This window comes from Trichosurus vulpecula, chromosome 7 (assembly GCF_011100635.1).
Source record: "Trichosurus vulpecula isolate mTriVul1 chromosome 7, mTriVul1.pri, whole genome shotgun sequence".
Taxonomy (NCBI): Eukaryota; Metazoa; Chordata; class Mammalia; order Diprotodontia; family Phalangeridae; genus Trichosurus; species Trichosurus vulpecula.
In genome coordinates, this window is record NC_050579.1 from 29,502,046 (window position 1) to 29,526,551 (window position 24,506).

At 43.7% G+C, this 24,506-nt stretch overlaps 1 protein-coding gene across 1 annotated transcript in view; it reads right to left on the bottom strand.

Annotated features, from left to right (window-relative positions):
- PIGL (phosphatidylinositol glycan anchor biosynthesis class L) overlaps positions 1-24,506 on the bottom strand; it is a 148,073-nt gene that overhangs the window by 36,437 nt on the left and 87,130 nt on the right. Inside the window, exon 3 of the mRNA XM_036768606.1 lies at positions 1,341-1,431. Coding sequence (XP_036624501.1) covers positions 1,341-1,431 — 91 coding nt within the window. The remainder of the gene's footprint in view (positions 1-1,340; positions 1,432-24,506) is intronic.

Below are 24,506 nucleotides of genomic sequence, written 5' to 3' on the forward strand. Positions count from 1 at the left end.
CAAAGTGCAGATAAGACATGGTCCCTGCCCTCATGGAGCTTATGGTCTCATCCTATCTGACAAATGCACACACAGAGAATGAGGATAAGGAGTAGTATATTACAAATGCGCTAGAGTACTACAAAACAAGGTGCTCTGTGGGATATGAGGGCAAAAGTCACCCCGGCCTCGGGGAGAGGCGCTCGGGGAAGGGATCTGAGCTGGATGTTGCTGGGCAGGGTCACTTCCCAAATCCAAATCTTTTTGCTCTGGATCTTGGAGGCAGCTGGGGTCTATTGGCAGGAGAAGACTGTTAGATTTGCAGTCCGTAGACTTGGGTTCAAATACTGCCTCCAACATTTAATAATTGTGCCAGGCAGTAGGTAAGTCCTATCATCTCTGTCTCTTCCTTTGTACCATGTGAATGCTTGTACTCACTAAACTACCAGCTTATAGTGAGGAAAGCACTTTGGAAGCCTCAGAAGTGCCACTGAGATGGGAGTTGTTCAGCTGAACATGGGTAAGTATCTTGCCTTAACAAACTGACCTCTTTAGTTTTGAGAAAAACCCCAAAGACATTGGCTGCTGGCAGGGTACTGGAGGCAACGGGATGGGGGCACACAGGAGGGGAGCAGCTTGGCATAACGGATAGAATCACAAAGATCTGAGTTCCAATCCCACCTCTGACATTTAGCTGAGTTAGCATGAGAAAGTCTTCTCACCTCTCTGAGTCTCGATTTTCTCATCTGTAAAATGGGTGTAACAATACCTTTGATACTTGGCTCATCGGATTGTTGTGAGGTTCAAATGAAATCGTGTATATAGATTGCTTGGCAGGTCTTGAGGGGCTGTTGTGTGTGTATATATATATATATATATACACATATATATGTGTATATATATATATATATGTATATATGTGTTAGTTATCACAGCCTTATTAACCTGTTATTATTACCCAGGGTCACATAGCCACTGAGGCTGGGCACCTTCGGGTATAGTCATGTCCAGTAAAAGCTGTGCGCATTGAAGGGGATAATGGTAACTCAAATTTCTACAGGACAGCATGAAGCATCTTTCAATGAAAAGTCCGGAAAGGGACTGAATGATTGACCATCGCTGCTAGTGCTTTATGACATGCAAAGCACCTTCCTCTCCCAACAATCCCAGGAGGCAGGAGTATCAATAGGATTATCTCCATTTTATAAATATGGTACCTGAGCTGATGAGTGGCAGGGCCAGGATTCAAACTCAGCTCTGCTGGCTCCATATTCAGGGATCCAGGATTGAAAACAAACCCAGCATGAGTGAACAGTAGGATAAACTGAGTCCCTGGGCTTTGCCAGCTCAGGTTACATTACCAGATCAATGTTGTTGGCCTTGATGTGCTTCAGTAGAAGGTTAGCCACGAGCTCTGTGTTCCACTGTACTTTCGGGTCATCCGGGAGATGTCTGAAAGAGAGAAGCACAGTCAGAATGAGTGGGCTCCTGGGAAGTCCTTACTGAGGTCCTTTGGAAGTCTCTTCCACTAAGCTATTCTCACATGTCATCATGGTGAAGAGGTGACTAGATCACCCAAGATTACGCCAGTCTAGGATATGCTCTGACAAATCCTACCAAGCTGGACAGCCTTTCAGCATGGAGGTCTGTGGGTCTTGCCTAAGAGGACCAGCTTACTCAACTTCAGTGGAGCTCAGCACTACAAAGTTGGCCAATAGGAAGAGGGCCATAGATTGGCCTTATGTTATCATCGGTACAGGGGACTCTTCCTGGCTGTGAGGCCAGCTATTTATCCACCATACCACATAAGATAGCCTTTCCACACATATAACAGATGTCCCCTTCCATGAGTTTCCTCTCTGTACAGAGCACAGAATGACTTACCCATTGTCACACAGCTAGTATATATCAGAGACAGGACTTGAACCCAGATCTTCCTGGTTCCAAGACTGTCTCTCTAGACACTATACCACACTAGCACTAAGGTGGGGGAAGGTAGGGTGCAGAGATTCTACTAGCATGGAGGGCTTCCTAGCTGTGACCATGAAGAGAGTGCTTCCACTGATGAGACCACAGATTGCTAATACATTGAAGAAGAACTCTCAGACCATCCCTGGGAGAGATGCCAAAGGGCTGTTGGACAAAGAGAAGATGAGGTCATAGGGCCATAGGCTTAGAGACTGAGAGGAGCACAGAGGTCTCTGAGCAGAACTGACAACAGACAGTGCAGACGGGAACTGAGGAGCTCTAAGCTCAAGGTCTCTAATTCCAAATTCATCCCTCTTCCTTTTGCCTCCACACTCTACTTCTTCCTGATGAGGAGCTTCCAGGCTAGCTGGAGAGGTGTGAAACTTCCCAAGATCAATATTTGGTAGCATCAGAACTAAATACTACACTTCTGTTTTCCAGGCTCTTATGTACCCTGGGGCTTTGGTGTGGGCTACACTTGATGAGATGTCCTCATGGAGGAGAAGCGCTTAATGCTGCCCCTTGAAGGATGAAGGCATTCAGAGGCAGAGGAAAGTGGAGAGGTGATTTCAGGTAAGAGACACAGCATGAGCAAAGCTGTTAGGGTTGGAATGAGCATAGCATTTTGGTGATACTTTGGACCAATGGAGGACTCTCCTATTCCCAGCTTTCTTTTCCTTGCTTTTTCTTGAGCCATCATCACCACTGTCTTTAAAAGAGAGATGCAGTAAGAAAAGACTCCAGTCTCCAGAAGACAGGGTTCTACTTTCGTGTGGCAATTGATTTGGCTATGAGGAGAGAAAAGAGTTAAGGATCACTGAGGTTATGAATTATGATGAGACTAGTGCCTACCCAAGTTTGGGAGGACCAGTGGGGCTAGGGGGAGAGATGATCAGTTGTGTATAGGACAATGCTTCTTTAATGTCGAAGCACCAATTAAGTGGAGATGTCCAGCTGCCATACAGAACTAGAGTGCAATACAGAGATTAGGGCTGGCTATAGATACTTGAGAGTCACCTGTATAGAGATGATGATTGAATCTATGAAGGTTGATAAGATCCCCAAGAAAGAGAAAGAGAAAAGGTCATAGTCCTGACCCTGAAGGATCTGGGGGACAGGGAGACATATGGGGAGACAGATGACGAACTTTTAAAAAAGACTTAAAATGAGTGCTCAAACAGGTAGGAAGAGAGCCAGGGGACAAAAGTGTCAAGGAAGTCCAGGGACAGGAGAGTATGTGGGAGGAAGGGCTGGTTAACAGTAGCAAAAGTGGCAGAGGTCAAGGAGTATATAGATTAAGAAAAAGCTACTGGATCTAGAAGTTAGGACCTCATTGGTAATCTGGAAGAGAGCAATTTTCATCTAGTGACAGCGTTGGAAGCCTAATTATAAGGAGCTAGGAAGAAGGTCAGCGGTATGGAATTGGGAGCAGTAGGAATAGGTGACTCTCGGAGCTTCGTGGTAAAAGGGGAGGGAAGAGAGACACAACTTGAGGGATGGCAGTTCAAGGGAGAGTTTTTTAAGGATGGGAGATATTTGGGCTGGTTTGTAGGCAGCAGAGAAGGTGCCAATGGAAATGGAAAGAATGAAACTAAGGGAAAGGGAAGGAACAATTGAAGACAAGGGATCGAGAGAACAGAGGGATTCACTTGCACAAGTGCCACTTCTCCCCGGAGCCTGGAGCAAAGGTGGATGGGGAAGGAAAAGCTATGGGAGAGTTCTGAGGCTTCCAGAGAGGAAGAAGAGGGAGCTCATAATGCATGGCTTTGATATCATTGGTAAAGTAGGAGGTGAAGGTCATTTCCTGGGAGAGAGGGAATATAGAATGGATGATGTAGGGGGAATGAGGAGAAGGGAGAAGGTTTGGAAGAGAGAGGAGAATTTTATCCTTTTTGGCCTATCCATTCTCCCTGTGTGTGTTTTGTCTCCCCACCTCATTCTTCTGTTGATCTTCATCTTCCACCTCTTCTAACAAAATGATCCTTGAGACTCTTCTACATTCCCTTCCCACCTGTCTTTCCTATCTTCTTCCTTCCACTTCCCTTCATTACCCGCAATGCATAATTAAAGTATGCTTGGATATAGTTGCTGACTTTATTCAATCAAGTCTTCCTCTTCTCGTTCTTAATTTTAAAACTGGATGAGTTTAACCTTTTCATAACATCACAGGACTTGGTGCTGGAGGAGGGCTTTAGAGATGACCTTTCCCCCCACCCTCATGGCAGAGAGGAGGACCTTGAAGCCAGGAGATGGGAAGCAGCCGGCCAGATGTCACACAGGTAATAAGAGCAGAGCCAAGTTTCAAACCCAGGTGTTCCGAGTTGAAATACACCCGCCGCCTTCCCTGTCATTGCCAATCTTTCCCTCCAGAAAAAGTACGCCATAATTGAACGAAATTACTTTTGACTTTCTTGTGGTTTCTGAAGTATTTTTCTACGTTAGTGGCCCCCAGCCACAAAAAGGTGGGGAATTACCTGGTGGAGACAAAGGAATGTTTACCTAGGGAAGTTTCCAGTTGAGTTCATACATCACTCTGCCTCCCCTCCCCCAGAGTGGAGGGCTGTCCTCTTTCACTTTGTCATGGCTTGGCCTGAATGCTTGAGGCTTGAGCCCCTTGAGACGGCTGCTCTGTTTAGCTATTTCCGACATCAGCAGCACTTTCTCTGCTGAAGATCTGGTTGGTCTTTTTCCGCATAGATGGTTCCTCTGGCCAACAGTAGCAATGGAGTTTAGAAAGACAGAAAATTTACCAAGGGGGAACAGAAAGTGGTGCTGGTGGGGCAGGGACAACAAAGAGGAAGGTCATTCACTGGCCTGGGAGCCAGGAGATTTGACTGATAGGGTTGGCTTACTTCCTAGCTGAAAGCCTCTGGGCAAGTCATTGTCCCAGCCCCTCTAGGCCTCATTTTTCTCTGCTCTAAGATGTGGGGGCTGGACTAGATGATTTTACTCTGAAGTGTTTGTTCTCTCTCTGGCTCTTTACCTCTGAATTGTCAGATGGGAGAGACTCAACTGATTAAGTGCTTACTGTGGCAGGCTGGCACTGTGGGAGGTGCTGAGGATCTCGATTTACTTATCTATATATGTGTTGCTTCCTCCCTCAAGGCCCCACTCCAATGGAAGGCCAGCTTCTTATGGGAAAAAACCATTTTTTGTCTTTCATCTGTGTACACAGGTAGATGGAGATCCCAAAGCGGATTCTCCTGGTCCATTCCTGACTACGTCCTCCTACAAGCTCACCACTGCATGTTCACCCAATTTGCTGCTTGTCTTCCTCACTGTCTCCTGACCTCAAGAGGCTACCAGCAGACTGTCCACCTACGAGCCTGAATCCTCCCCATGTGACCGGCTGGTCTTTTTTGCTTTTAAAGATCTCTCTGATGATGTCCCTCTCAGCAATGCTTATTCAAAGCTCCTCCCTGGGTCTCCCTTCCGGCCTGCTCACACCCACCATGCATCTTTCCTTTGCCTTCCATGCGATGATCACTTTTAATTCTTCAGAGCCGATGATGTTCCATGACTCGCGGCTATGGGATACTGACTGGCCTTTGTTCATGGAAAAGTCTGGACTCATTCAAGGAGCTTCGATGTTGCTGTTGTTGCTCATCCTTCATCTTCAAAGAGGACCAATGACATCACGGGGTGATGACTTCACTTGTGCGTGGACTGGATGTGAGTGAGGCGGATTTGCACAAAGTCGTCAGCCTCACTCTCTCTTCCAGAGTCATCAAAGTCCGGATGACTGGCAATGGCCCAGGATGCAGCGGAGGACCTTGGCATCTTCCATTCCACAGTATGCCCTCCTAATGAAAAGCTCAACAGCTTCTCTCCACACTGGGCTCTACTTCCTTATTGGGATAGCTATTTCAAAGAGCTTTACAATTTTACAATTTTCCAAAGGCAATCCAGACTATTTTCATCTTCCTGGGATAAACTCATTTTCCATGTGATACTATCAATTCCAAGTTCTGATAGACAAATTCTATATAGGTCATTCACCTAACTTGATGTCGTGACCTGAGCAATATCTATTTTTCATCCACTTGATTTTTCCCCTATGTGATGGTTAAGCCAAAATATCTCGAATGATTATGAATCTCTTCTAGGAGTTTCTTCAGTATTTTAGGGCTTGATAATGTCACCTAGAAAGAATAGCATCTGGAAGAGCTTACCATCCACCACGGGGAATTCTTTTTCAACTTGGACTTCGCAGCAGATTTATTTCATGACAGTAGCAAAAATCCTTTGGTGAGTATACCTCCATCTTGTACCTCTCCTGATGTTTATGATGAAAAGTTCATCTGATAAAGTTATCTCAGTTGTCATATTTTTCTAGGATTTGGGACACTTTTGTTGAATGAATGGGAGACAGCTTGTTAAAGAGGCCTTTAGGATTGGTATTTTGTTCTCATGAATCAAACACTTTTTTACAATCAACAAACATAGTGGGATCTTTTATTCTCTACATCTTCCAATCAATTCTGTGATGGTAAAGATGTGGTCTACTGTAACAAGCCATAAAATGCAACACACACACATACATTATATAAAAAGACTCTCTCTCTCTCTCTATATATATATATATATAGTTTGTTTGTGTGTATATATATATATATATATACGTATACATGCACACACATAGACATAATAGGAGAGTGAGAGGGGCAAAAAGAGAGATGGGAGGTGGCTTGGGGCAGAGCAGGTTTTAACTAGTTTGCATAGATAAAGGTCACTCTAGTTCAGTGGAAATCAACAACGTCAGAAACCCTTGCAAACCAAGTCCCCCTAAGGGGGAAGGGGAAAATTAACTCCCCACATGCTTGAAAGCAAGAATGTTGAGTCATGAAAGCACAGTTAGGTAGTTTTCCACTAAAAAAGAAAGGGGGTGGGGTAGGATCCTATGGGCAACAACTGTTTTGCAACGGAGGAAGATTCGATCATCACAACCTTCCATAATAACTGTTTATTTTTTGTGTGTGTGTAGAATATGAAATTCAAAAGTAACTAGAGCTTAAAGGACTCTAACTGGCCCCTCCCCTTCAAGTCCCTTCCTCCTCCAATCCAGCTTCTTCCGTGGCTCCCTACTGTCTCTAGGATAAAATACAACATACTCAGCCTGGCACTTGGAGCCTACCTACCTCCCCAGTCTTATTTCCTACTACTCCATGAATATTCTGTTCTAATCAGACTGGCCTGCCGGCTACAATTCCCTACATCAAACAGTCCAGTTTGCATGTCCATGCCTTCAGACAATCAACGAGTATTTATTAAGTACTTACTATATGCTAGGCACTGTGCTAAGTGCAGGGGACACAAAGTCAAAACCACAGACTTCCTAGCTTCCTTTAGGGGCCGGCTCAGTGGCTGCCTCCTCAAGCCTGCCGTTTCAGATCATCCTTTGCTGTAGCCAGTGGGTTTCTCTTTTGAAGTTATTCTGTATTATTCAGTAATTGTTGTGGTTTGTCCTAGTTCTCCAACACCTAGCACCTTTGCACACAGTAGGCACTTAATGAATGCTCCTCCACCCCCAGGTCCCTTCCAGCTCTAAATCTCTGATCTCTTAATCCAAAGACCTCCCTGCCCTGTGATACTATTCTTCTCTTGATGTGGCCTAATGCTGACATCACAGGGTTGACTAAGATTAGGCCAATGAAAATCCTCAGATCATCAGAAAGAGGCCATATTATTATCAATACATACCCTACTCTGGTCTGGCTCATCTCCTCCCCCCTCCCAGACTTATTCACTTCTGCCACCTTGGCTTATAGTGTGGTTTCTTTCACCTGGAATCCCCCACCCTATCTATATCCCACTGACTCTTGCAGGCACAGCTTAAGTCCTAGCTCCTATCCAAAGCCTTCTCTGAGCACTCGAGTCTGCACTGTAACACAGTCTGAACCCATACCATGTAGCACTTCCTCCATGTTTTGCATGGGACGTCACTCAGTTTCTCTTTCCTTCCGTTTCTCTGTCCTTTTGGTGGTGTTCAGTCATTTTTCAGTCATGCCCAATTTTTTGTGACCCCATTTAGGGTTTTTTTTTTTTTGGCAACGATACTGGAGTCGTTTGTCATTTCCTTCTCTGGCTCATTTTTACAGATGAGGAAACTGAGGCAAACAGGGTTAAGTGACTTGCCCAGGGTCACACAGCTAGTAAAGTAAGTGTTTGAACCCACTCTTCTATCTGCTGCACCACCTGGCTGACAGGTGTTTAATAACAAGATGATTTAGGTTGCAAACCAGATTCTAGTTATTCTTTATTTCTTTTGTTTGTTTTTGGAAGGGGAGAAGGCAGGGCAATTGGGGTTAAGTGACTTGCCTAAGGTCACACAGCTGGTGAGGTCAAATTTGAACTCAGGTCCTCCTGACTCATTGTGCCACCTAGCTGCCCCTGCTCTTTATTTCTGATGGAGATTGGGGAGGGAATGCAGTTCTGGTGGGACAGGGAGACGGCCACGGTAATGTAAACTCTTAGGATGTTGTTCTGCCACGTTTGAGGGCCGAGGGTGGTTGATATGAGGACTGAGAGTGGGGCCAGGGATGCAGCCAGAAACTGGGCAAAGAACAAGAGGTGGGGTGTTGTACTGGGATAGGCCCTCAATAGTTGCCTATTGAACCTGACTTAAACGAGCATGTGTGGAATGTCACCAAATGGCAGACACCAAACAAATAGAGATAACTACTCCCAAGTACAACATAAAGGCTTGGTTCCAGCTCAGTCAGCAAAAACACCAGATAACAACATCTCGAATTAAAGTACAGAGTTTAAGCACACCTGGCCTGGAGTGAGAAGGGCAGCGGGTAGGCTGGAGGGAGACACTGGATGGGACAAGAGGGTGGTTAAAGTCCAGGATCTTAACTCCCAGATAAACGCTATCCAAGGGCCTGCTTGCTCTAAAGCTATCCTCACTGTAGGTGGGGCCACTGGCGGGTTGATGGAGCCAGATCAGCCATTGGCTGGAGATAGTGCTGAATGCAGGCATTAGGGATCTGAAAGGTTATGCCGGCAGCCCAGCTCTCTGGAGGGCAGATAGTGGAGGGAGCTCCAGTTTGTGATAAAGGCCTGCAAATTAGCACATTCTCTGGAGATGACTGGAGCTCCTCCTAGGAAATGCTCAGCTCCTCCCACCCCTACCCTCAGTGTCCCTGTTCATCCTGCCAATCACTGTGATGAATTGGGAAATAAATCATGGACTAAGAGGGGCTGGAAGGGTCAGACTGCCAAGGGGGGTGGTGGTAATGGGGAGATGAGCAGGAAATGGATTAAGAATGGGGGAAAGACCCAAAGTTGACAACAGTTAGATCCTTCCATCTGAGGAACCACACACAAAAGCATTAGGCACCATCTTGGAAATGGAATATATGAAAATAATAGCCTGGCAATGACATTGGTATTCGCTTAAAAAGTTACCACACGAAATAAGGAATCGATTAGGCAAGAAAAGCATGAGAAAAAAGCCTACTTAAGCTCACTAATGCTTGGTTCTGGAGGGTTAAAAGATGAACTCCAGAATACTGGGGAATGCTTTTGTCACTCACTATCCTCGATCTTCAGAGAAATATTTTCTTTGCCTTACTGGGAGCCTGGTTGTGGATAAGGAAACAATTTTTGTTTTCTGTAGGAATAAGGGCAACAAAGGCTTCCAGGAGGGGTGGGGGGAGCTGATTCTTTGTGTGTTTCTTTCACTGGACGGACTTTGGGAAGTTCAGATTCTCCAGTGTTGTGCAGTGATGACTGCTCAGAGAATAGAAGTCCAGTCTGAGACTCCCCGCCACATCTGCCATTGCTCATCTGCACAGACCTTTGGTTTTGGCCTATCTGCAGCTCCCTCTCAGGCTGTGCTGCCTTCTGCCCCAGCCCCTGTGCTGCAGGTGCTCCCGTTTTGCCTGAGAAGGCTGGGTGGTATTGGGGAAAGGGTACGGTGTTAGGCGCTGAAGGACCTGGGTTGGGTTCTTGACTCTACCTCTACCTCTACTAGTGGGACCTCAAGGAAGTCACTTCTCTCTGGGGCTCACTTTTCTTCTCTGTAAAGTGAGAGAAGTGGACCAGACAATTTCTTAAGGCACTTTACATCTCTACAACCATGACTGGAATGCTTTATCCATTTTTCGCTTATAAGTCTTATCAGATGTCTACCCATTCTCAGGGCAGCTCAGTGGTACAGTGGACAGAGTGCCAGGCTTGGAGTCAGGAAGACCTGAGTTCAAATCCAGCCTCAGACACTTACTAGTTCTATGATGCTGGGCAAGTCACTTAACTCTGTTTGCCTCAGTTTCCTCATCTGTAAAAATGAACTAGAGAAGGAAATGGCAAACCTCCAGTATCTTTGTTTGCCAAGAAAACCCCAAAGTGGGTCACAAAGAATCAGACATGACTGGAACACTACTCAACAACAAAAAGGCCTAGTTTAAAACTCATATGTTACACAAAGTCAGTTCTGCCTTTCAGTCTACACTCACCTCTTCTGCTGAATTCTCATGGTGCTTATTGTCTTTACCCCCATTCATTTGGCATTTATATATTGTCCCTTAGGTATGCCAGTCTTATCTCCCCAATTCATCCCTGAAGGATGAAGACACTATACTTTGGCTTTATTCTGTTTTCCCTAGATCCCTAGGCTAGTGCCCTGAACCACAGTGGAAGCTCAGCAGACACATTTGTTGGTTGACCGGTTGGTAAAGTCTTTCATTTTCTGCTCTGGGTGGGGCTAGATTGAGGAGAGACTGGCCTTCTGCCACTACCTTCTACCTTCCACATTTATGGTATTATAGGCCTCTCTATATGTGATTAAAATTGTTTCCTAACAAGTCAGGAATATGAGAAAGCAGACGGTCTAATATATTCATTTAGAGATGATGGGAAAGCCCCCAGATCCCATGGAGGAAGGGCAGGCTTCTGGACAAGGTGGCTCTATTCCATTCAATACAATAAGCCTTCATTAAGCACTTTCTCTGTACCAGACTCTGTGCTTGGTGCTGGGCAAAGACAAAAACAAACAGTCCCTGCCCTCAAGGAACTTACATTCTATTGGGGAGAAGGGAAACCAAATAGGCAGATGAGTAAATAAAAGGTAAATGCACAATATTTTGGTGGGGGTGGGGATAGGGAGGAACATTAACAATTAGAGGGATTAATAAAGACATTTTGTAGGAGGTGGGCACCAAAGGTGGGGAATTCTAAGAGGTGGAAGTGAGGAGAGAAAGTAGTTCAGAGAGGTTATATATGGAAAAGAACAAGTATGCCAATATAGATAGCTAGGAGATAGAATCTGTAAATGGGAGAACAGCGAAACAAGCTTGGTAAGACAGGTTGGAGCCAGATTGCAAAGGGCTTTAAATGCCAAATAGGGAAGATCATTTTTTATGTGCACAGTATCCTAGTACATAGTAACTGCTTAATAAATAACTCTGTCTCGCTGACTATCCATTCAAAATCTATCTATCTATCTATCTCTCTATCACCTATTTATCCATTCATCTATCCTAGAAGCCATAAAGAACCTTTGGAGGTGCTAGAGGGAAGTGACATGGTTAGATTTGCTTTATGAATATCAAAATATTATGCCAGGCACTGGCATGCAGGACATAGCTGTATTATATAACTGTCTCTCCCCCAACAGTACTCTACAGGTGCTAAAGTAACTAAGGGGGAGGGGAGGGGAACAGCATGGAGTGGTGGGAAGAGAAAGGAAACCTGGGTTTTAGTTCTCCCTGCATCATTAATGATGCAGCCCAAGTCTCATAACCTCCCCAGGTTCAAGCTAAACCTAATGATTTCTTTTAGTTGTACAATCTAGACTAGACCGCAAGACTTAAATAGCTTCTGAGGTAATTTAAAATACCAATCACATGATTTTATATAATATATATAATATATTTAAACACACATATATAACATAAATACATACACACTTACATGTATATAAATATATAAAGCTCCCTCTACACACACACACACACACACACACACACACACACACACACACACTGCAAGGTTAAAGGTGAATAAGATCTTCTCCGCCCACAAATAGGCCTCATGTGGAGCCCATTAAGGGAAGCTTACTTAGGGGAAGCTTGCTTGTAGGAAGGCTTCCACACCTTTTGCTACTAAGCTAATTAGGCACTGAGTCAAAAGGAATGTGATTCCTTCTGGCTATGAGCCTATTAGCCAAAAGAGCATATATTCCGAGAGGTCAGCTTTTGCTTTGGGGGCTTGCTTATGAGAAGGACCTTGTGATTCCCTGGTCAAGACTGAGTAGCCATATGTTCAGAGCTCTCCAAATGCTCAGAGGTAAAGGCTCTTTCAATGCAGTGGTAAATGTAAAGTATCTACAGCAATATTGCTTTGATTCAGGCAGTAGAACCCTGTCTGTTGGTCTTTATTTCTCTTTTCTGTATTTTTTCTTTTTGTATTTTATGTAATTAAAGAAGATTGTTGACCGCTGAAACAGCTGTCTTTCCTAGTAAAGCAGATAAAAGAACCTGCACTAGCAGCCATCCTGGGTGTGCCAGCGTGGTTGCTATTACACACACACAAATAACATTATTTACAATGGGGAAATAATAGAGGTCTTCCCAATAAATATAGGAATAAAGTAAGGATGATCCCTTTTCCTACTGTTATTTGACATGTTTCTAGAAATGCTAGCAATAGCAAACAAGATGAGAAAAAGAAATTGAATACACAAATATGGGCAAAGAGGAGCCAAAATTATCTCTACTTACTGATAAGGCTTATTTAGAAAATCAGAAAATAAACCAATTAGGATAATTAATAGTTTTAGTAAGGTGGCAGGATATAAAATAAATACACACACACACACACACACACAAACCCCAACAGAATTTCTATATAACACTAATAAAAAATAAGAAGAAATAATAAAAAGTTCCACTCAAAAAAACCGTGAAATTGTATAAAATATACTAGGAACAGAAGTGATCACTACCTATTAATGAACAGGTAAGACATATAATAAAATTGTAAAACCCTTAGAAAGAGAGAAAAAACAAACCAACATGATAAAACCGATCATATAATTTAAATTAATTTGTAAACTTATTGCTATAACAACCAAATTAAGATGGGGGTGTACTTTGGGGAGCTAGACAAATTAATAACAAAATTCATTTGGAAGAACAAAAGGTCAATTTTAAAAAAAAGACTGAACTAAGAAATAGTGCTTCCTGACATGTTATAAAGTAATAATCATCAAGACTATTTGATACTGGCTAAAAATAGGAAGTAAATTGGTAGAATGGATAAGATAAGAGGAGTAAAAACCAATCAAACTTAATAACCCAGTGTTCAATAAACCCCAAAACACAAATTTTTTAGAGAAAGAAAAACAACAATCACCAAGACAACTGGAAAGCAATTTCTTTGGCAGAAATTATGTTTAGACCACTATTAGAGGTCAACCATAAAAATAACTAGGAGAGAATAAAATTAGGTATCTTTCATAGCTATTGCTATGGGAAAAGATCTTAATGAAACTAGAAACAGAAATGATCACAAAAAATCACAGGTAATTTATCACATGAAATTAAAAAGCTTTTGCAGAAACAAAATCAATGTCTCTAGGATAAGAAGAGAGGCTTTCAATGGCAGGGGGGGGGTGGGGCAGAGGTGGGGAGGGAAGAACCTTTGTATCAAGGATCTCAGGAAAGGTATTCAAGGTATTCAAGTACACTTGAATGCTTGACCTAGTGTAAATGTATAAAATATTTATATTATGTATTTATATACTAATAGAAGAATATAAATAAGACTAAGAACCATTTCCCAATGAATACATGGTCAAAGGCATGGAATTGGAAACTGTTAACTACCATATGAAAGATAGTTTCAAATCTCTAAGGGGAAAGCAAATCAAAACAACTCCAAGGTTTTATCTCACACCCAGAAGATAGTAATAGTCAAGACTGGAAGTGCTGTCGGAAGCCAGTTATACTAATACACAATGTTGGTCCTCCAATTCTGTAAAAGAATATTAAAAAGTGAACAAAATTTTCACATACTTTGACCCATTGCCAGTCATATAACCCAAATAGGTCAGTCAGAAAAAAAGGTCCCATATACACTAAAATATTCATAGTAGCATTTAGTAGGGTAGCAAAGAACTGGGGGAAAAATGAGTGTGCCTATCAATAGGGACTGGCTAAGCAAACTGTGGACCATGAATGTAATATATGTTACTGTATCATAAGAAATGATAAATATGAAGATACAGAGATGCGTGGGGAGATACACAGACTGTTGCAGAGTGAACTAAAGAGAACTGGGAATATTATACAAGACTATAACAATATAAATGGAAAGATCAAAAATTTGAAACAAAACATTGTGTAATTATGATGACCAAGCCTAGTGCCAGAGAAGAGACGAGAAAATGCTTCTCCCTCCTTTGTAGAGGTGGGGGACTGTAGGTGTAGAACAGTGCATATATTGTTAAATTCAGTTGATCTGTGGGTTAGTGTTACTTAAACGCTTTTTTCTTCTGTTACAGAAATGATTCACAGGGTAGGGAAGTATGGAGGGATATATTTGATGAAGCATGATGATGAAGATGATATAAATATAACAGGTAACAATAAAAGTTTTAAATAAAATCAGCAGAGGGGAAGCAGAAAAAAAAAGATCCCAGAAAGTCTAAATATGTATTTTAACATTTTACAGTGACATTTTACATTAACTCTGAATGAAAATTATATATATATATATATATATATATATAATTTGTTGCAATAGAAAATTCTCATTTTCTTTTTGAAAATTTCCAATACCAACTGAGCTGGAAATGGAAACTTCTATTGGCTTTACTTACATAAAGTGTCACTTCTATATATGAATCAGTGTGGTAGAATAGGAAGAGCCTAGTCAGTCAAAAGGCATCTATTATGTGCCTACTATGTGTCAGGTTCTGTGCTAAGTTGTGGGGAAACGAAGAAAGGCAAAAGATAAAACCTGCTCTCTAGCATCTCACAGTCTAATGGAGGAGACACAGATAATTCTGCATAAACAAGATACATACAGGATACGATGGAAATAATCAACAGAGGGAAGGGAGATTAAGGGGGCCTGGGAAAGATTTCCTGTAGAAAATAGGATTTCAGCTGGAACTTGAGGCCAGGGAAGCTCAGAGGCAGAGATGAGGGGATCAAGAATCGCAGGCCTGGGGGGACAGCTCCCAGAAGCCTCCATCTGTGGCAGGGAGACCAATCGGTAGGCTGTTGTAATAGTTTAGCTGTGGGGTGATAAGGGCCTGCATCAGAGTTGGGGCAGTGTTGGGGAGAGAAGGAGGCATATTTGAGAGATGTGATGGAAGGTAAAATCGACAGGCCTTGGCAACAGATTGGATGTGGGGGTAAGAGAGTGAGGGGTTGAGAATGACACCTATGTGGTGATCCTGAGTGACTGAGACGATGGCAGTGCTCTCAATAGCAATAGGAAAATTAGGAAGAAGGGAGGAAGGAAGGAATGAAACAAGCAAGCATTTATTAGGCACCAACTATGTGCCAAGCACACTAAGGCCTTACAAATATTATCTCATTTAATCTTTACACACCCTGGGAGGTAGGGACTATGATTATTCCCATTTTATATAGTTGAGAAAACTGAAGCAGGTAGAAGTTAAGTGACTTTCCCAGGATCATACAGCTAGTGAGTATCTGAGGCCAGATCTAAACAAAGAGGGCAGGATCTGGGGGAAAAGATAATGAGTTCATTGTATGATCTGCTGCAAAGTGATGAGAAGAACAAGAAGGACACCTATGGTGGCCTAGCCATACCAGATATTAAACTGTACTACAGGGCAGCTGTCATCAAAACTACCTGGTACTGGCTAAGAAACACAGGTGTGGATCAGTGGAATAGGATAGGAATACAAGATGGAGAAGTCAACAACTACAGCAATCTACTCTTTGATAAACCCAAAGAGGCCAGCTTCTGGGCTAATAATTCACCATTTCACAAAAACTGTTGGGAAAATTGGAAAATGGTAGGGCAGAAACTGGGCATAGACCAATATCTTACACCATATACCAGAAGTCAAAATGGGTTCATGATCTAGTAGTAAAGGCTGATACTATAAGTAATTTGGGAGAGCAAGGAATAGTTTACTTCTCAGATTTATGGAAAAGAAAAGAATTCATGACCCAACAAGAGATAGAGAGCATTACAAAATACAAAATGGATAATTTTGATTATGTTAAATTGAAATGTTTTCGTACAAAAAAAGCCAATGCAACAAAAATTAGGAGGGAAGCAGAAAATTGGGAGAATATCTTTACTACTAGTATCTCTGCATTTCTAAAATATACAGGGAACTGAGCCAAATATATAGGAATACAAGTCATTCCCCAATTGAGAAATGGTCAAAGGATATGAACAGGCAGTTTTCAGAGGAAGAAATTAAAGCTATCTATAGGCATATGAAAAAATGCTCTAAATCACTACTGATTAGAGAAATGCAAATCAAAACAACTCTTAGATACCCCATCTCTCCTGTCAGATTGGCTAAAATAACAAAACAGGAAAATGATAAATGCTGGAGAGGATGTGGGAAAATTGGAACATTGTTACATTGCTGGTGGAGTTGTGAGATGATCCAGCCATTTTGGAGAGTAGTTTGGAACTACGCCCAAAGGGCCATAAAAATGTTCATACCCTTTGACCCAGCAATACCACTTCTAGGGTTGTATCCCAAAGAAATCACACAAACGGGAAAAGGACCCATATGTACAAAAATATTTATAGCAGCTCTTTTTGTGGTAGCCAAGAATTGGAAATCAAAGGGATGCCCATCAATTGGGGAATGGCTGAACAAGCTGTGGTACATGAAGGTAATGGAATACTATTGTGCCATAAGGAATGGGGATGATACGGACTTCATAACAACCTGGAAAAACCTACACAACATAATGCTAAGTGAGCGGAGCAGAGCCAGGAGAACATTGTACACAACCACAGATATATGGATTCTGTGAGGACCAACCCTGACAGACTTCGCTCTTCTCAGCAACGCAAGGTGCAAGGACAACTCCAAGGGACTCACGATGGGGAATGCTATCTACATCCAGAGAGAGAACTATGGGGTTTGAATGCAGATTGAGGCACACTTCATGCTCACCTTTTTTCCCCCTTTTTTTCTTCTCTTTTGTTTTTGTTTTTGGGTTTTTTTTTTTGGTTCTGTTTCTTCTTTCTCATGATTCATTCCATTGGTCATAATTCTTCTCTATAACTTGACTAGTGTATAAATTAATTCAATGCGAAGTTATACGTGGTAGTTATATGAGATTCCATGCTGTCTTGGGGAGGGAGGGGAGAAAATCTGGAACTCAAAATTATGTAGAACCGTGTGTTGCAAACTAAAAATAAGGACACCTATGCAATAACAAAAATAATGTAAAGTTAATTAACTTTGAAAGATTTAGGAATTCCAATCAACACAATGACCAACAACAATCCAAAGGACTCATGGTGAAATATACTATCCACCTTCAGATAGAAAGCTGATGGATTCATAGTGCAGACAGAAGCATACTTCCTTTCTTCTTTTCTTCCTTCCTTTCATGACTAATGGGAGAATTTGTTTTGTATTTCTATACATATTTACAACAGTTTTTGGTTTTCTTGCCTTCTCAGTTGGTGGGGGAGGTAGGAAGGAAGGGAGAGAACTTGGAACTGAAAAATAAAATTAAATTTAAAGAAAAGAAAGACAATGTTTCGTTTTGAACATGTTGAGTTTAAGATGTCTATGGAACATATAATTTGAGATGTTCAAGAGGCAAGTGGGGATGTGAATCTGGGGGTCAAGAGAGCACTAAGTAAGTAGATCTGAGAATCATCAGCATAGAGATGATCACTGAATGCATGAAAGCTGATGAGATCATGTATTGGCAATCAAAATGGGCTCTTAGCGCTTAATTCAACCAAGTGCCCTTGAAGAGTTTGGCCTTTATTTCCTTGATTGAATTAAGGGTCCTTGGTGACCTCCTTGCCTCAGGGGAAGGCCTAGTTTACATGGGTTTGAGTGACATGTTTGTGACATCAGAGGCTTTTAGACTACATGGGTTTGTCGCATTTTTGTGATGATTTGTTGACGATTTGACCCTGAAAAAGATATAAAACCAGAGGTTGGCTTTCTTTTTTTGGAGCTCTGACCCACAGCAGGAGTTCTATGTGACTCTGGGCCAGGCCTTGTTGAGCTCCTGGCTCAACTCAGATGTTGGTAACTATTAACTATATTTGGTCTGTCTGTTGATGTTTGTAATTTGTTTGTATTTGCTCTGAAGTTCAGGGTGCTGGCTTTTTCCCCTGAACTAAGTGAATGATATTTGTATGCTGGATTAAAGTAAGATTATTAACCCCTTAACACTGCTTTCCTTAGTAAAGCAGATCAAAAGATCCTGGGCTTGCAGCATTCTGTGAGCTGGTTGTTGTTGGTTTTTCACCCCCACAGCAGCTGCCAGCCAGACTGTTACAACAGATCACCAAATAAAATAATATAGCAGGAGAAGAGATGGCGTTGGGCTTAAAGAACCATACAATTTTAAAACTAGAAGGGATATCAAACGCTTCCTATGCCAGGCCCCAAATGCATCATGATTATTTTCACCAGATCACTGGGTTTCAGAAATCAGAAGAAAAGGGTTTGAGTTTCAGTTCTCGCCCTGACAGAGTAACAACTTTTCAGAGCTTTAGTTACATTATCTGTAAAATGCGTAAAATAATACATATGCTATCTACCTCATAAAGTTGTTATGTGGGTTGAGATAATGTATATGAAAGTGCTTTGTAAAGTGGAAAGTGTTATATAAATGTCATTGCTATTTTTTTCTTTTCAAAACAAAACAAAACAAACCCAACAAGTTAACCGTGACAGTTTCCAGGAAATTGCTGCATCAAAGAAACCAAACACTCCCCTTCTGAGAGTCCTAAATCTGAGCCCGAGGCTATGAAGTTCTATTAGATGTCTGAAGCTAAATATGGACAGGGGTTTTTCTTCACCTTCTCCAGCCAGTAGCTTCTTACTCACCCCTCCCACCCTCTCTAGCTCAGTTGAGCTCCTAAGACTGATAATCTGCCAGTATGTTCTCTGCTTGTCTCCTCCCCTCCATCACGCACAGGCTTTATTTTGTCTACCGCATGGTTTTTGGCCTCTCAGTTCATTGCATTCCTTCCCTATCTCCATTTGGTAGCCAGAGAAGGGGAGGAGTAACTGAGTCTTTGCATCTTTAACAAGAATGATCAAGATCCATCTCACACCAGGGTCATTCAAGGACTGCCAATTCATGGCCAGGGGAAGTGGTTGGCCTGACATACACCCATTAGCCTGGCCTTTATCTTCCAGTCTCCACTTTCTCTCCTCCTCTGACCTCTGTAGTCAGACCCTAGAGGAACAACAATACCACCTCCCCTTAGTCTATGGCTCCAGGGCTGGTAGAGAATGAAGACCTGGAAAGGCAAAGCTCTCAGCCTCTGGTATGTGGCAATATGTGTGTTAGTGTGAATCAAATCACCTTTGCCTGGAATGCCATCCTCCTTCCCTCTCTTCCCCAATCCTCATCAGCTAGCCAAATCTGAGCATACTTCAAGGGCTGGACCAAGTCCTACAATCCTCAACAAACTTTCATTGAGTACTTCAGCCTTTGTTGATCTCCCTGGAATTCCGACAGTCCAGAGTGAAAGGGATGGGGAGAGGAATAGGGAATCCCAAAGAGGCTGCTTTCCTTCTGCCCCCAAAGTAGAAAAATACCTCCAGATCCACCCACAGCAGAGTCATTAGAAAATGAATTGAATTTTCTATGCCACTAGCCTCAAAGAGAGAAAATGAAATGAGAATAACGCCTTTTTTCATAACTGCTTCCCTATGGGCCCTTTGTCCTGCAGCACAACCCTAATCTATCCAGAGCCAGTGACCAGGAAACAACCTCTGCATGAGCCTTTTCTTCCTTGGCTGATGCAAAAATCGGCATCAGCTCAGCATAGAGCAGGATCACAGGAGCAGGATCTCTGTTGGTGGCAGGGTGGCTGAGAGGACAACAGAAGGAACAGGTAGGCAGCTGCCAATGGGCAAGTGAGAGGGAACAACGCTGGTGGTATGGTGTTGGGAAGCAAAGGCTGCCTCTGTGTGCAGAGAGAGCACCTCAGGGACACTAGAACCTCAGTAAAAAGAAAAAAGTAGGACCACAGGAAGAATTGTACCTGATCTGGGTAGGTACAGTTCTACCTCCATTCTGGATTTTAAAAATGCAAGCAGAGCTCCTGCACCATCAGGCAAACGGAAGGTTGGACAAGAAGGTCTTAAAGATCTCTTTTTGACACAACATTCTGACACTAATGAATGTTTGTTCTATGTAATCAGGAAAGTGCCTCTTCTGGGTGGCTTTCAAATTCAGAAAGAATTTAGGAAATTAAAGACTTAGAGCAGGAAAGGGCCTTCTAAGACGTCTAGTCCAACCCTTTATTCCCAAATGAGGAAATTGGGGCCTCCTGAAGTTGAGTAACTTGCCTGAGATCCACAGATAGGGACAGAGCAGAGACTTGAACTCAGGTTCTCTCTCCAAACATGGTACTGTGTGATTAGGGTATCTTTGTCAAGTTTGGGACACCAACACGGTGGAGTGGCTCCACGAGTTCAGTCCCAAATGCCCAGCATTCCTTTTCACTGGAAAGGCAGCATGCATTGTGCAAAGCACACTGGACTGGGAGCTGGTGGGCAGCAGCTGAATGATGACTCTGCCACTGACTAGCTGGGTCTCCATCGGCAAGGGTTGTCCCCACCCCCAAACGGAGGGAGCTGGACTCAACGATTTCAAAGATCTCCTACCAAACTCGACATGGCTTTGGTGACAAATGGGAGGTAGCATGGGTGCAGTGAGTGGAGGGCCAGCCTTAGAGTCAGGGAGACCAGGGCTGGTCACTTCTTGGTGCTTTGTCTTTAAGTTACTGGCCCATTGTTGATCTCTCAGGGTTTCTGTACTGGGGTTCCCTATGCCAATGAAATTACAGGTCTGGCCCTTTCCTGAATCTGAGGAGGAGGAAGAGAGGTTGGAACTAGATGATCTCTAAGTCCTTTGAAGCTTGAAATCTATGATTCTAAGGCTGAAGAAGAGCTCCATTTTTCTACTTTAGAAACACTGGATTGGTGTTTGTGGTTTGGTTACACTGCCCTTTTTTCTGGCTAATCTGGAGGGTCTAATACCAATATATTCTACAGGAGACTCCTTAGTGTCCACACTAACCTCATTATCACCTCCATCTCCTGGACCGCTTTGAGCCTTCCCGGCTCTTTGCCTCCATCTTGGTTGCTCTCCCAGCCCTGCACTCTACATCCATCCCATCTGACCCTGACAACAGCCAGCCCTTCAGGGTATGTAGCCATACCTGGGTGGACTGCTATGGTCAGGGCCTGAGGTTCTGAATTTAAAGACTGCTGAAAACACTTGCAGTGCTCTACTGGACTAGGCACCTAGTTAACAACAATTGGTTAACACAGGAAGCTGCCAGACAGCTGAGGTGAGCTTCTCTCCTCCCACCCTGCAGTCTCTGTTGCCTTCACAGAAGGTGGCAGGTATACACTCTTCATCCCACTTCCTTTGAATGTCTTTTGTGGCATTTGCCCCAGATCCCCAAATTCTAGTTACGGTTCTCTTATCCCCAGAGTACTGGTGAGGAAATGGGTTCAGAGGGTTCAAGAGCTGCCCCAGGTCCCCCAGATATGGCAGGGAGGGGATTCCAGCCTGGGGTTTGGGGCAGGTGATCCTGGCCCCTCTGTGCCACCTTGCTATTGGTCTTAGCGTTCATATGTTTGTTGTACTTACTGACATATCATCCGTCCTTACTCTCCTGTCATTTATGGGTGCTTTCTCTCCCTAAGCTGTAAGCTTCCACTTCACAAGTCACACCCTCACGGTGCCTACCACAGGTTTTTTTTTTCAATTTTGTCTTTTTTTTATCTTTGAATACCCAGTATTTATTAAACTTAATAAATGTTTGTTGCATTAAAATGGGTAAATGATGGGTGGAGTTTATAAGCAGCCATCCCTCTCAGGAGAGCTTTTTGGGAGGGTGAAAATAAGAATCTCATTGGAACTTATGGAAAGGGTCAGGCTGCCCAGAGCTCAAGGTATGAACGAGAAGATCTTTAGAGAGACAGTGAACTCTCTCTTTGCCCACAACCCCCTGGTGGGGGGTACAGAAGCCCTCTTGCCCACCCTGGGGGCCCATGCTGCCATCTCACTCACCCCCAGGCCGCTTATTCTGCTCACTTGGCTTCAATTCCCCAGTCGGCGCCAACTTCAGCGCTGCCAGTGTTGTTGGCGGACATGGCCGTGGAGGTGGCAGCTGGGGCTGAATGGGCTGTTGGACCACATGGTGCCAGGCGATGGTCAGGATGGGTGTGGGGAAGGGCTGCAGGGGTTTGGGGCTGCCTGTGGGTGAGGTGGTGCCCTTCATGTCAGGCAGGAGTGGGGTGGCAGTGGCTAGTGGCCTGGGGAGTGGGGGGATGGGGTCCTTGATACCGAGTCCTGGGGTTCCCAATGAGACATCTGGCCAATGAATGACTCAGATCAGCAGGCAGAATCCAGAATCCCCTAGCGGGGTTCCTGTGATGGGGCGGGACTCTCCAGGCAGCATAGAGCTATCCCAATGATTCTAGCCTTTGCCAAGATTCCCAACACCCCCCTCCAAGACTTACTCCCCACATCTTTTCTGCCCCCCAACTTAACATTGTGCTTCAGGGCCCCAGTGGGATATGCAATAAATGTGAAGGGATCAAGGGATTCTTGTTTTTGGTAATAGACAGTGTCTCTCCACAGCAGCCCCTCTCCTCCTGCTCCCTGGCACATTCACTCTCATTCACCATTTATTCCTTAGTGGGAACCTACTGTGGTCCAGGCCCTGAGCTAAGCTATCCTGGGAAGAATAAGACATAATCCCTCCCTGCCTTCATCCAGTGGAATCTAATAAGCATCAATTAAGGGCATACTCAGATCCAACAGGTTGCAGAGTAGCTGCTGAACTGTATCAATAGGGGAAGTCTCCACACTTGGAGTTGTCTGTACCAGTGAAATCACAAGCTTGGTCCCTCCCTGCCTCCTACCCCATAGACTGACTGATCCAAGTACAGGCTTGTTCCAGGCTGAGCTTTGCTATAAAGGCCTGGAGACAAAGGTGTGTGTGTGTGTGTGTGTGTGTGTTGTATATGTATATGCATGTAGTATAGATGTGTGTAGATGTGTGTGTATGTGTGTGTGGGCATCTCCTTTTCTCACTGCCCAGCTCTGAGAAGTCAAGATGGCCTGGCAGGGCATGAGGCTGGGGTGAGGTAAGTGAGACCAGTTGGTTTATTGGAAGGAAGGGAGCACTCTGACCTCTGATGCTTGAATCCCCTGGGTACTAGGCTGTTTCTCCTATTCCTTTTATGACTGTTTCTCAGCACCAGGCCATGCCTATCTGCTAAGACAACATAAAGGCTTGGCAGCATTTGAAATTGGGGGTCTGCTGTACACACCTAAAAGCTGGCCTTAGTGCCTCATCATGGTGGGTCTTCAGAGACACCTGCATATTCATTGGCTTGAAACTCAAACTTAATGGGCTGAGAAATGAACTCTTCCTAACCAGGCCCTGAAGTCCTTCAAGTCAGTTGGAGAAAATAAATTATGAGTAATAAGTGACTGCCCAAGAAAGGCAATAGGAAGGATGTCTCTTCTGCCAAAGGCATGCAGGTCCTTGCCCTCTCCCTTCCCCTGCTATCTCAGAAACAAGCACATGCTCCTTCCTTAGGTTGGTTTTTTGTCTTTTAAGGTTTTGACTGCTGGTGATGACTAGCAGGAAAACAGAGAGCAGCTTATAAGTAGAACAAAGTTAGAAGTTTTTAAGCCTCTTTCTGGACTCAGCTCCCTCACATGGACCTCCTAGTTCTGCACCAGCTAAGATGGCCTTGCTCAAACACCATGTTTCTCCCTTAGTCTCCAGGCTGGCAGTTTAAGGCTTTGTTATTCTTCTGTCTGGCTAGTTGGTGGGGTGGAGGTGGCAAAGAGAGGTTACGGGGAAGGAAAGGGAGAGAACTTGATGGATTTTTGAAGGTTCTGTGTGTATGTGGGGTGGGGATGAAAGAACTCCAAAGGTATTGTAATACTAAGCTGTCCCTTTCAGGGGTAACCAATCCTTGGGAAAATTATGGGGGCAGGTGGGATGGAAGCAGGTACTGGTCTCTGGTGTCACCATTGCCAACCCCATCATCGGGTGCTCCTGCCAAATTTGGGATGGTAGTGAAGGAATGATGGGCTCTTCTCGGATTATTAGGCACAGATCATCTGCTGGGCAACCTGGGAGTCTGGGAACTGGGGACTAACCTAGGACTTAATTCACCGTGTAACCTGGAGCAGGCTTTCCTCCCTTTGGGCCTTGATCTCTTCGGGCCTTGATCTCTTCCTATGTGACTTAATTAAGTGATTGTGATGCATGAGGCCCTGAGTGCTGGCACAGCTCCCTTCTAGCTTAAACATGCTGTGCATTATTAGAATACCTATTCTCTGCTGTGCTCCTTTAAA